Below are 12717 nucleotides of genomic sequence, written 5' to 3'. Positions count from 1 at the left end.
TACATCTGATCTAATGCAGAAAATGGTCCGGTATGTTTGGGGGAAAAAGTCCATTTGATTTTGACGTATGAGTGAGTGTTTGTGCTTGCGTTGATTATAATTCAATACGTTGATCGAGATAGAGAATAGTAGTACGTCAGGAAAACGTTTGGTTTTAACAGCACCAAAGGTGTGGCTCAATGTCATTTTGTGACATTTCTCTGTCAGTGTCAGAAACGGCAAAAGACAACAGGCAGAAATCACAAAGATGAAAGCACCTTTTTTGTCCAGGCAGTCGGGCACTACTTATCCTATTTTAAAATGTACTAGTGGGTGGGAAGACCTCGGCCACGACGTAACCATAAATAAACTCGATATGCCCATAGGCAATTAGGCATGAATGGAGATCGAACCGCTACGCCCATATATGGTCATGTGACTCACCAAATTTAAATTTGGCATGCACATCGCCAAGAACTAGTGCGTTGTCCGCCACCGAGTTGTTCGGATAAGTGGTTTTCCTGTACCGCCAATCCATATTTAGGCATATGGATATCCAGTTGTCCAGAACCAGAGATTTCCATGGGTATAAATAAAGGGACACTAGACAAACAGATGCAGAGATCTGATCTCCAAATATGGGCACAAAAGGGACACAGACAGACGGATACAATGGTTACTCTGACAAAGCCCCAAACACTATGACTCGTATCGGCCCAAACTGACTGTATATGTGAAGGCTGCTTGCAGGCCCAAACCTCTACTGAAAATGTTATTAAACCTGTTACGAGCTGGGATACGAGCCTGGGATGTAAAGATTTTATGAAAGCAGTTACTTACCCACTCCAAGTCGGTATATTGTCATTCTATCACTTGTTGGCCTGCTGCATAGTGATGAGCCAAACAACACCCCTTAGATGTGTAATAATAATACAATATACTGTATGCCATGGCCTATCTATCATGATTTATTGCTTAATTATACTACAGCTAGTTCCAACCTTGCATTGAGTGTCTCCCAATGTCTCCCAATAGCAGCTCTTTGAACACATACAACTTATTTACCTTTGTACCTGTTAGCAAGCAACGCTAACCGGATGGGGCATGCATTCCCAACTTACATCCATCCATACATCCATACATCCATCTTCAGCTGCTTATCCGGAATCTGGTCGCGGGAGTAACAGTTCCAACAGAGATTTCCAGTCTTCCCTTTACAAAGCAACATTAGCAACTTCCTCCTGGGGGATCCCGAGACGTTCCCAGGCCATTGTGGAGATATAATCCCCGCCAACTGGTCCTTGGTCTGCCACGGGGGTCTCTTTCCAGTGGGACGTGCAACGAGGACCTCCCTATAGGGAGACGCTCGGGAGGCATCCGTATTAGAAGCCTGAACCACCTAAGCTGGCTCCTTTCCAAGTCAAAGAGCAGTGGTTCTACTCCAAGTCCCTCACGTATGACTGAACTTATCACCCTTTCTCTAAGGGAGAAAAGGTGTGCTCTCGGTCATGTCAGCCCACACTTCATGACCATAGGTGGCTTATGCAGTCTATGACTATGGGGGCACAGTTTTTAGAATCGTAATAAGTCAGATTCTTCTTTTTGGGTCGAAATAAGCTTCATTTGCACCTCAATTTATCTAAACGATATGATCCCCGGTTACAAAATGTATGTTTTGGGTGAATTGCGGCATGTGTTACATAGTTATAATTAATTTCCTGATTCTGGGTTTCCGAGTGAAACGGCTTTCAGAATAAGATGCTTTGCCTGTGAAATGACTGGATGGCTCCCTGAGCCTCCACCAGATGGGGGTGTTTTGCGACTGGGTAAGTGGCTGGGTATGCTGATTTTCATGTATGCCACTCACTGCCTACGACCTCAGTACACCAGTGCCTATATCTCACAGTACAGCCAACTCCCTCTTGTGTATTATTCCTTATATATCAGTGAGTTCATTTAATACGCTATTGTATATCATTTGTACACTCAGTGAATATGTTTCTATGGGAGTACTGCAGCAAAATAAGATAAGAGGAGACATTTTGAAACTTGGGCCTAAGGATCAGAACAACACACTGAGGCCCAAAGCTTTGTTTGTGAGAACAACTAAACAAAGACAGATGTCTTACGAAACCCTGGAAAGTAATGGGGCGCAAAAAATCTCGCTGCCAGGATTTTTCAATTACTTTTTTATATTCAAAAGGGATGATGGAGGTTAGTAGTGGGGTAGTTGGGTGCATAAAGGGAGTTGGGGAGTTTGAGATGAATGTGAGCCATTTTACATTCCACAGCATATCATGTTCTCCTGTGGGACCACAAATGTTTTTGCGAAATCAAAGAAGCAAGAGGTCATACGACTTCTTACATGGCTCCCTTATCTGGGCCTGACAGCGTCTGTTTGTAACGGAGCAAAAAGTTTTCCTGTAAATATACAAGTGTCTTGAGATGGATGTCTTCATCTGTTGCCAAGCTGTTCAATGTGATTGGAGCGTTTCCCTCTGGCCCACGTCTTTTTACGGCGTCGCGTGTACTGTATGTCTGCGCGCGTGTCTCTGTGTGTGTGTGTGTGTGTGTGTGTGTGTGTGTGTGTGTGTGTGTGAGTGTGCGCGTGTGCGCGTGCGTGCACAGATTATCTCGCAAACCGCTGGACCAATCTGCGCCAAATAATTTGGCCACTAGGCCACGGAAGTATATGCCCGAATATGTTTAACATATTCATATCTTATACTATTTTGAAATATTTAACATTTTAAAACTTTAATGTGATACTTAAAGTGAATGGAGTGGCAATAACGTCATCAGCGTGACGTCCAAGAGCCACATGGAAGCAGCGTCAGTTTGACCCTGTCAATGCATGCCGGCTGCGACGTGTTGTGAACTTGTAGATCGGCTATTTCCGGCAACAATGCAGAATCAAACCTTCTGTTATAAAGATTGATATAATGCCTGTCAGTGACCCATGACTCTCGCCTGCATAGACCCAGTATACCGACTGTGTGAATAATAGACTGACGTTATTCTAAACCACTGTGTGAAGGCCAGGGTGCCCTCATGCCGCGAAAATCCTCAGACCTGGATTCACCTCGAGCAATTTTTCATATCAATTGAGCGCGGTAAACAACAATGATGGACTACATCCTCTGTTGAAGGGAGGTGGGACAAGCGTGTTCCGAGGAAGGGAGAGGTCAGACGTGGGGGAAGTGTGCCCGGCCTGGCAGCCTCCTCATGGCAGCTCAACTCTCAGTTTGACAGTGGAGGGGAGGGGGGGGGGTCAGAGAGAGAGAGACAGAGAGAGAATTGGCAGGGAGGAGCCGTCTTGCAGGGTCCATTGATGTCACACATTGGAATGGGGCAGTCATCGGGTTCTTGGCATGAGGCCGAGACCGGACCAACGGAGCCACAACTCCAGTTAAGAGAAGAGAGCCGTAAGAATAACGGGAAGCCGCTGTGCATCAGCAAAGTACCGCAGGAAGAAAAAAATGCTCCAGAGAAAAAAATAAGTCAGAGGAGGAAAAAAAATATTGTGAATCATGAAAGCTCTGGAACAAAAATAGCAGAGAGGGGCATACAGTATCATCACGGGCCAGTTACCTCTCGATAGATACAGAGAGAAATGGCAGATGAAGGGAAGAGATGGTTAATGTAGGGCGGACTGTTAGACGCAAGCTTCAGTGAGTTCTGTTGAAATGTGTCTGCATCTCTTAACCTAAGTAGGCAAGATATTGTGAGATTCAGGCAGTACTACTTGTCCACCAGAAGGTGTCCTACCCACATTTCTCAAAGGAAGAGGAGGGAAACCACCTCCAGCCACTGTTGATCCAGCCATCAAGGACCCCCAAATTGTCCCACGGACACCCCATTTGAAAAGATATGCCAGGGACACCCATAAGAGAAGATTTTTACGGCTCTAGCAGTGATTCTCAACCCGTTTAATTTCAAGGACCCCCAGTTTGACATGCATTAGGCTACAGACTAATCCCCAATCCCCAATTTATATTGTAAAATCAATGTCAATTTAACTGAGTAACGGGTCCATTCGGTTCCATTTGTAAACTCACAGAGTTACAGACCCATAAGGGTCCATTTGGTTCGAAACTATAATTTGGGAACCACTGGTCTACAGCATACAGTTAGGTCAAAATTATATTTTATTCATCTGCATTGCAGCTTTAATTTATACTCACTTTATATTTATACTCACTTCCTAACATTTTAGCCTAGTTTTTATTTGATGATGAAATATATTTAGTCTTAGTTTTAGTCATCATAGCTTAGTTTTCATTTAGTTTCCATTTAGTTTTCGTCAGTGAATACTAATACTATGACATTTTTTGTCATAGTATTAGTCGACGAAATCAGCACTGCAAAATGTTTCTCAGGTCACCCCTGTAAATAAATTTCACCCCCGAATCACATTGTTACTTATCTACTTATAGAACCCTACATTTATATCATATATTACAGTAACGATACATAAATAATATGTAAATCTTTTCCCCTAAGATACAGTATGTCATGAGGAAAACTGGAGAGAATATCAGTTTACATTCAGGCAGGTTGAAGATTGAAAAAAAATGTATACTTCGTCATTGCAAGCTTGTAGATTGGTTATTTGGTGTAGGCCCGTTTCACTATGTTTAGCGGCTCTGAGTGGTTAACTGAAGATGAATTCCAACTAAGTCTTCATTCGCACACCATTATAATGTTTTTATTTTGATCATGAGACCCAGTTACTGGATGTCAAGTCTCCAGGTTTTCTTCAGAATATGTGAGAGTCAACTACCGGTAGTACTAGTGGTTCTCAAATGTTTTATTTGCAATGATAGTGCTGGTCCATTTTGTTCCATTTGTAAACTCTCAGAGTTACAGGCCTGTTATGGTCATTCAGGGCTAACTCTTTGTGTTTCTGATAACGTTATTGTCCACTCATTTTGTATGTCGGAAAAAGTGATTTTTAACCAAAATGTCCACCACAAGCAAACATGACGATTACCTCTGGTTGTTGCAATCACATGCACTACAATACTTCACCATTATGTTGCTATGTATGATAAACATAAAATGTATATGTGTACGTTCCGTAATGTAATTCCAATGGTGATTATAGCTGTGTTATTGACACCCCCGCAAAGGAATGACGGATTCGGCAAAACTCAGAAATACCTGTATGTGCGTCTCAATGGATTTGTATTGGTTTTCTGTAGTTGTGTTGATGTGATGGTTGTGTGTGGGGATGACTGATTTATCCTGTATGCATCAATTTCCTGGATGTGCTACAGTCACACTTAGCTCTGAGTCCAATTAGTTTGATTCAGACCAGGTGTGACTGCTTAAATCAGACTGCTTTGCATTGCATTTGCATGTCATTGTCACGACTCCGATCTGACCGGCTTCACACTCGGCTCTCGTACCGCGTCTTCAATACAGAATATACAGAATATCGTCACTGTCGGCTGGAGGAAACCCTGTATGTCCAAAATCCTTCATGGGGTGAAAACAACACATTGGAATTGCATTAGGGAACTTACACTTAAATGAGTTAAATTAGATCATTTTTTTATGAATTCTTCCGTCATAGCGCAACATTCTAGTGTATACAAGGATACAAGGTTTCTATTGGGGGCAGTCGCTGACCAGCCTGCGTCGGGGCCCACTCACTGACCAGCCTGCGTCGGGGCCCACTGTCATGTAGCTACGTCGCTGCATTAACGATATTCAGGTGATTGGTTGGACAGTTCTCGAGATACACAACATCACACACACATTTTAACCGTTTATTTATGTCCACATAACGGAGACACAACTATTATAGGTGCAGTAATGTTACATGTTGAAAAATCATGGCATGTCTTCATGATACAAGTATGTCACTCAGATTGCACACACAGTCGCACGCACACATAAACACACACACACACACACACACACACACACACACACACACACACTCATGCACATACACACATGCACAGATTCGAGGAATTTAGATAATGTATGTCCATGACATTGTAGGCTATTGTTTAATGACTAAATATTGCACTGCTGTTCACTTGCTGTATTTATATTTCGAGCCGTCAAAGTAACTTTTTCCACCTCACCTTAAGGGCATTCAGGCCATCCTCTTTTAATAATAAACATAGTCTGAACTCTGATAGCAAGTGGAGATTAAAAGATAGCTTTTGCAGATAAAACGCTAGCCTGAAAATGTAATTCCTGAAAATGTAATTTGATCAACACCGGAGAGCTAAGATACTGTAGTAAGGATAATCACTCAGACAGATTGCCTCCAGCTCTGTCCGACGCACGCACGCATGCATGAAAGCACGCACAGAAGCATGCACAGAAGCATGCACGCACATAGATGTTCCCTCACGCATATCGTTGCTGATAAGAAACCTCTTATTTCCATAGTCTAACTGTGTGTGTGTGTGTGTGTGCGTGTGCGTGTGTGTGTTGTAAATTAACTGATCATAATACAGTGTCACGCAAAAGCATCACGAGTAGCTGGTCCGCAACCTCGAAATGCGGTGAGAAACGACACATTTTGAGCTTATTAATCTGCTAGCTCTTCTTGAATTTGAATCCTGAAAATGAACAGTTTGGGACATAGGATGTTTCCACCCGAAAGAGACGATATTCTTTCTTCCCCATCCTGCTATGCCCCTTCATGCATCCTGATATTTTGTTGCTGTCGGGCAGCAACCTCGTATCTCCATATTTAGTCTTTATTCCCACAAATTAATGCCCTACCTCATCATACAAGAGTGTCACACAAAAGTTGTGAAAATGTCCGATCTACAAGCTCACAACGCATTGTGAGCTTGTAGATCGGCTACTTCCTTACAATTTTAACACAAAAGGTTTCCACCTGACAGCGACGATACTGTATTTGCTGGTCTGTGTGCGAAGTGAACTCCGGGACATAACACGGATGCCTTTTTATTTTGGACTTCCTGTCATTAGACTAGACAATTTCCCTTCTACCAGACTAATAGGGAAGTGTTCATCTCTGCATCAGAGAAAACACCGGGCAGTGTGAGATGTGAGATGATTATTAGTGACACCATTAGAGACTATACAGACCGCTTCAATAACACAACTCTTATTTATTTATTTTGTACAAGGAGAATTCTGCCGCTTTGCTGCATGTTCTGTCCTCTGTCTTTAACCTGTTAAGAGCTGAGGCCCGCCATTCTACAAACGTTTCCGTGCCGTGGAGGACCCCCAAAATGATCTAAATGCCTTCCCGCTTTGTGTGTATGTGTGTGTGTGGTGCGTGCGCGTGTACGTCTATCAATGCGTGTGCGTGTGTGTGAGCTTGTCCGATGCGTTTTGCACATGAGCCATGGGACATCTCGTCTCGGTCGGGGGTCTCTTTAGACCTGATTTTTCTCCACGTGGGCCAGAGCCGCCAGGCGATTTCCATGGCACATTTCTGCCTGAGCTCGTCATCACAGTCCTCTTGCCATCACATGCTGTCGCCAGCAGGTAGCAACAAGATGAATTTAATAAGAAGAACTCACACTGTTCCCTCCCCGTGCGTTGTGTGTCTCCAGCAAGGCGAGCCGCCAAAAGAGTCCAACCCCCAACAAGCAAGAGATTAAAGCCTGACTTATATGTTGTTGCGCACCGGTGTCGGAAATGGTCGATCCACAAGCTCCACAATGCATTGCATGGCATCACGTTGGGAGCTTTAGATTTTCGGCACACGACAATAAATTAAGTATAAGAATACATAATGGATTAAGAATGTGTACTAGAATAAAAACAGCATTTATTGAAGAAAGGTGTCCAGAGATGAAAGTGGGAAATTTGCATTTTTGCATTTATGAATGATTAATCCTCACAAAAGCCTCTTTTTGGGGGAAATTGTGTTTTCAAGCTTTTCAAAAAGCTTTCAGACGCATTTAGTTGTGTAAAATGAAATGGATCTGAGATCTGTGACTCTTTAACTTTCCTGAACTCAATTATTTTGAGGCTGTAAAGGGGCGTAAGCAATTAGATTGAGGATTTGTGGTAATTGAGTTAGATTTGAATGGAAAAGCCGTACCACTGTTAGATCTCAGAGTAATCATTCCTGACTCACAGGAACGCGTGGCTTACTGTCACTACATATCATGAACCAGCTCTCCTCGGCAGAATGAAGGCAGAACACATTCGCTTTTGCGAAGCTCTCCTGTCCATTACTTCTTGTTGGATCACGTGGTACTAGTCTCTGCGTGAGCTTAGCATGTGTGTAGGAGCCAGATACACTGTGGGTGGATTGGGAGCCCTGTAATCTTGAATGTGGTTGCTAAGGCACAAGCTGGTTGATTGTGTGTGTGTGTGTGTGTGTGTGTGTGTGTGTCTGTGTGCACGCGTGCGTGCAATCCGTGCATGCGTGCGAGAGAGATATTTAGCTTTTTCACTACATACTGTACAATTCAAACTGTATCAAAAGTGCTGGGGTGGCCCAGAGGCGTAGCTCTGTCATAATGTTCACATTCTAATGAAAATCAGGATTGCGGGCGGGCGGGCGTGTGTGAGAGAGAGAGAGAGACAGTCAGAGAGAGAGAGATGGGTGATTAAGGTGAGGTCATACACGCCGTGTCGACCGTCATGGCAGTGCTTCTTGGTGGTACGACCCGTCCAGGTGGCCATGTGTACGCAGCATTCATCTGAGACCAGAGCACAGATTAGGAGTGGATTTGGATAAGCCTCTCTATACCTATACTGGGAGCCAAGTTCACTGCAGGGGAGATTTAGATCAGTGGTTCCCCTCAAACGTGCCAAGGACCCCCGAATTGATATGAAGTTTGGCCGCGGACCCCCATCCGAGCATATATTGTGCTATATTGAGCTAAAATATAGCTATTCAAGAATGAATAGCTATATTTTGAACATGTTAAGAAGGCAGCAAATAAAATGAATACAATGCTTTAAAAAAAAGCCTCACGAGCAACAACAAACAATTCTACAAATCTACAGAAAAGGAGTAGGATGAAGTATAAAACATATCTAATCCTTGCCCTTCATTCGTCATACCTCATCGTCGCATTGGCATCCATATTTTAAAGTAATTTAGCTGAGGACCCCTTGGAACACCGTCAAAGACCCATGGATGTCCCCGGACCTGACTCTGAGAACCACACTGGAATAAACCTCTCCTCCTATACTGGGAGCCAAGTTGACAGCAAGGAGGATTTACAGTAGATCCTGCCTGGCTTAAATAGCGTTGGACTGGTTTTTACTGTTAAGTTGGGCTTATTTCCCAGTGCTGGTCTAGTACAGTGATTCTCATCCTCTATAATTTCAAGTAACTCCAGTAAAGTAAACACCACACCCGTGTGAAGTGAGAGGCGCTCTTATCATCATATTTCATCATCATAGATCATCTCATTCCAGCCAATCACAATTTGCGTCCTCACTTTTGTCTTCAATGTTTGTGTTTACGTAATGTGTAAAGACTCAAAGATGACCATTCATTTTCAATGGCATTTAATGTTTGTGTTGGGACAAACACTAAAAGCTGTCCATTCATTATCAACGGCATTCAATGTTTGTGTTAGGACAATGTTAGTGTTTACATAGACCCTCAAAGTTGGATAGGAGGGGCCCTCAAAATTACCTCAACATTGTACTTTACATGTACACACTGCATGAATCTATTCTACGTCCGAGCATAGACATGGTAACGCCCCGCCTGCCTCTGATTGGCCTACCGACACTGCCCGTCTTGCCCCCATGGTCTCACCAGACTGTCCTCCGAGAATGACAGCTTGGCACGCGTGACAGAATGCAGCCTTGTAACTTTTATTTTTGTAGAAGAGGCAAACTAATATTGTTTATGCCGTTTGCTTTGATTTAATAATTGATTGAACACGTACGTTGTACTAGGATTAGATTTTGGTGTGTTCTAAATAAAGTGTTAGTGTTGATCATCGTGTATTAATCTAATTATTGTAAACTAATACTATTATACTAAAAAAGATAAAGAATCACAGGAAAAGAGACCTTACAGTACAATAATGTTTCAAGTTAACACAAATACATTACATAATAATCAACACACTTCATTTAGAACACACAATAAATTATTCCATCTGCAAATGTTTCTAGTTGTCGAATGACAAGGTATATAGACTATACTTTGTCAGTTGTCATACAACTACTAGAAAAGGTAGCAGGTCTACAAGACCCGAGGAGTTAAGTATTAACCACATGAACGTCGGAGTCCCTATTCTGTCTCTGCTGGGGGTTGAACCTCTGCCTACCTGCCTTTACACACTGATAGGGCCCTGTATCTAAATGGAAGATATGTCTCTTCTCAGGTGGAGACACTGTAGAAGACAACACAATGGAAAACCCACCTTTTATGTCTAGTCTCATCTCACCAGAAGAAATGAAGGTGTTAGATTGAATTTACGTCTTGTTTCACCCTGAGAGCAGTTTCATTACAGAGCATTGTGTACATACATCGTGTTTGTGTTGACACTGTCTTATAGTTCTTGCAAAACATTCTGGAATTAAATAACACTGGCGTTTGTTAAGGTGGAGAGATTGCACGTGAGGCAAATACAGAGCAATTGCGTGTGTGTCTGTGTGTGTGTGTTTAAGACCTTATCTTTTTGATAAAAACTAGATGCACAAACACACACACAAAAAGTAATCTTGTAACCATTGATTGCAGAAACAGCGTGTCCTTTCTTGTGCTCTGTAACAAGTCTTACATTGGCCATGCTTACATTGGCCTATTCCTAACAATATACTTCACATGCAAGTGTGCGTTTGCAAGGGCCTGATCGTTTTGGATAAAAAGCTAGGTGCACAAACACGAAATAATGAATCTTACTGAAACACAGTGTCCTTTCTCGTACACTGCACAACAAGTCTCACACCGACCGGGTTTCTAACTACATTCTCGATATAGAACGTCCATCAAAACAAATGTACATTAAATAAGCTCGCATAATCCATCCGCCCGCTCTATGCTTCGCCTTGCCAGTGACCCCTGCATAACCCTTTCTCCGGTAAATTGTTTATGAAGCCCTGATTTATTTTTCTTCCCAATCACGGCAGAGTTCCTGTGGGAATATACGCGACCGCCACACTTCCTGTGCCTGTGCCATACATGTTGTTTACTCCAGATACTGTAGTGTACCGTACATACGCTGTTGAGTTTGATATGCCCCTCAATGTGTAGTAGATATGGTTACTGATGTTTGTTTAGTTGATTTGTTTATTGTATATTTATTTAGAAACTTTCTGTGGGAATGAAAAAAGAAAAGAAAAACACTGGACACATAAGCAACCACGGCACTGGGTTTCATCCGGGTCTACAGTACATCCTGTACAGGTGTTACCAATGATATTAATTAAGGAGTTCCATGCAGGCCAAACAAAGTCAGGGTGCTGCTTATAGACATAATATATGTAGACGCCGGATTGGCTACTCTATACTGTATATGTCAACATGGCAGCCATATTGTCCTTGGCAACTTGCCATAACTCCATTGCAAGAAATATACGAGTCATGTGCAGTTTTGGGCTCTACTGTATATCACTATGTAATGAAAAAGTTTTGTTTTGTTTTATAGCATTGCTCTTAAATAGGCCTACAGAAAGAAATACGTGGATATGAAAACCACATTGTTAATTTCACCAAAATATCCTGTATCGTAACATGCAGTAACCACATAATATCTGTAATAAACCAAAACGCTTGAAAATCAGTTGAAACTTCAGGGAGTTATAATCATTTCAATTGTGTAAAAGATGTGCATGTAACCTATATTATGAATTAGGAGGTGCAGCTTCACTGAACTCGACCAATATGGTCCATATTGGTCGAGTTCAGTGGAGCTGATGTCACAATATGACATATTATGTCATATTATGACATCGCTCCACTGAACAGCAGCAACAGTGTGGCGTCTACGTGCAGTATAATCTTGGTGGCGCTATTATTTCTCTTGGCTCACTGAAGGGCTCTCCTACACTAAATGGAACAGAGCCTTAAGTCTTGTATCACAGTGTTTTTCTCCTCATCATACAGACGGTTATATGTAGCCCACCTGTAGAATCTTTAACAATTGTTGTGTTGTTACCTGCAGGAAGAAGAAAACAATTTATTCCCTATCAACATGAGCACCACATCGCCAATGAACCTCATCCTCATGGCAGACTCTCCCTCATATGCATGGTGCTCTGTTTCCAGTGTCGTAAACATCTACGTAAGTACAGTACCATCTCTGATACACCTCACCTGATATACATTAACCACTTAAGCACTATATACTTCGTGGTATGACAAATTATAGCAACAAATAGTCAATCTACAGCGCATGATTTTTGCCTATAATGACATGCCCAAAACAGGGTGCAGGGATGAAGTTATTTTAGTGTAGAACAACAGCCACCTGGTGGTATTGCATTGGGGCCCCAAATCATTGCCAATACACTTTTTCTTGGGCATCTTGGATAATATCTGCCCAGATGTACATACATTATGAAGCTTCTATCTGCCATCAGCTGTTTTATAAAATCAAACGACCACAGCTGTGCCTCCCTCTAGGCCCATTTGGAGAAACAATTAACCTTGTTTGTTTACTCTGGCCGTGTGTGTGTGTGTGTGTGTGTGTGTGTGTGTGTGTGTGTGTGTGTGTGTGTGTGTGTGTGTGTGTGTGTGTGTGTTTGCACGCGTGCGTGCAATTCGTGCGTGCGAGAGAGATATTTAGCTTTTTCACTACATACTGTACA

General features: G+C 42.5%; 1 protein-coding gene across 2 annotated transcripts in view; it reads left to right on the top strand.

Annotated features, from left to right (window-relative positions):
* eng (endoglin) overlaps positions 1-12717 on the top strand; it is a 62716-nt gene that overhangs the window by 32703 nt on the left and 17296 nt on the right. For both annotated transcript variants that reach the window (XM_080756072.1, XM_080756071.1), the window contains exon 4: positions 12072-12191. In XM_080756072.1, the coding sequence (XP_080612198.1) occupies positions 12072-12191 (120 nt within the window). The remainder of the gene's footprint in view (positions 1-12071; positions 12192-12717) is intronic.

This window comes from Protomyctophum bolini, assembly GCF_963924005.1.
Source record: "Protomyctophum bolini genome assembly, chromosome: 22".
NCBI classification, from domain to species: domain Eukaryota; kingdom Metazoa; phylum Chordata; class Actinopteri; order Myctophiformes; family Myctophidae; genus Protomyctophum; species Protomyctophum bolini.
The sequence above is the reverse complement of the archived record's forward strand: the minus strand, read 5'-3'. Positions and strand labels throughout refer to the sequence as shown.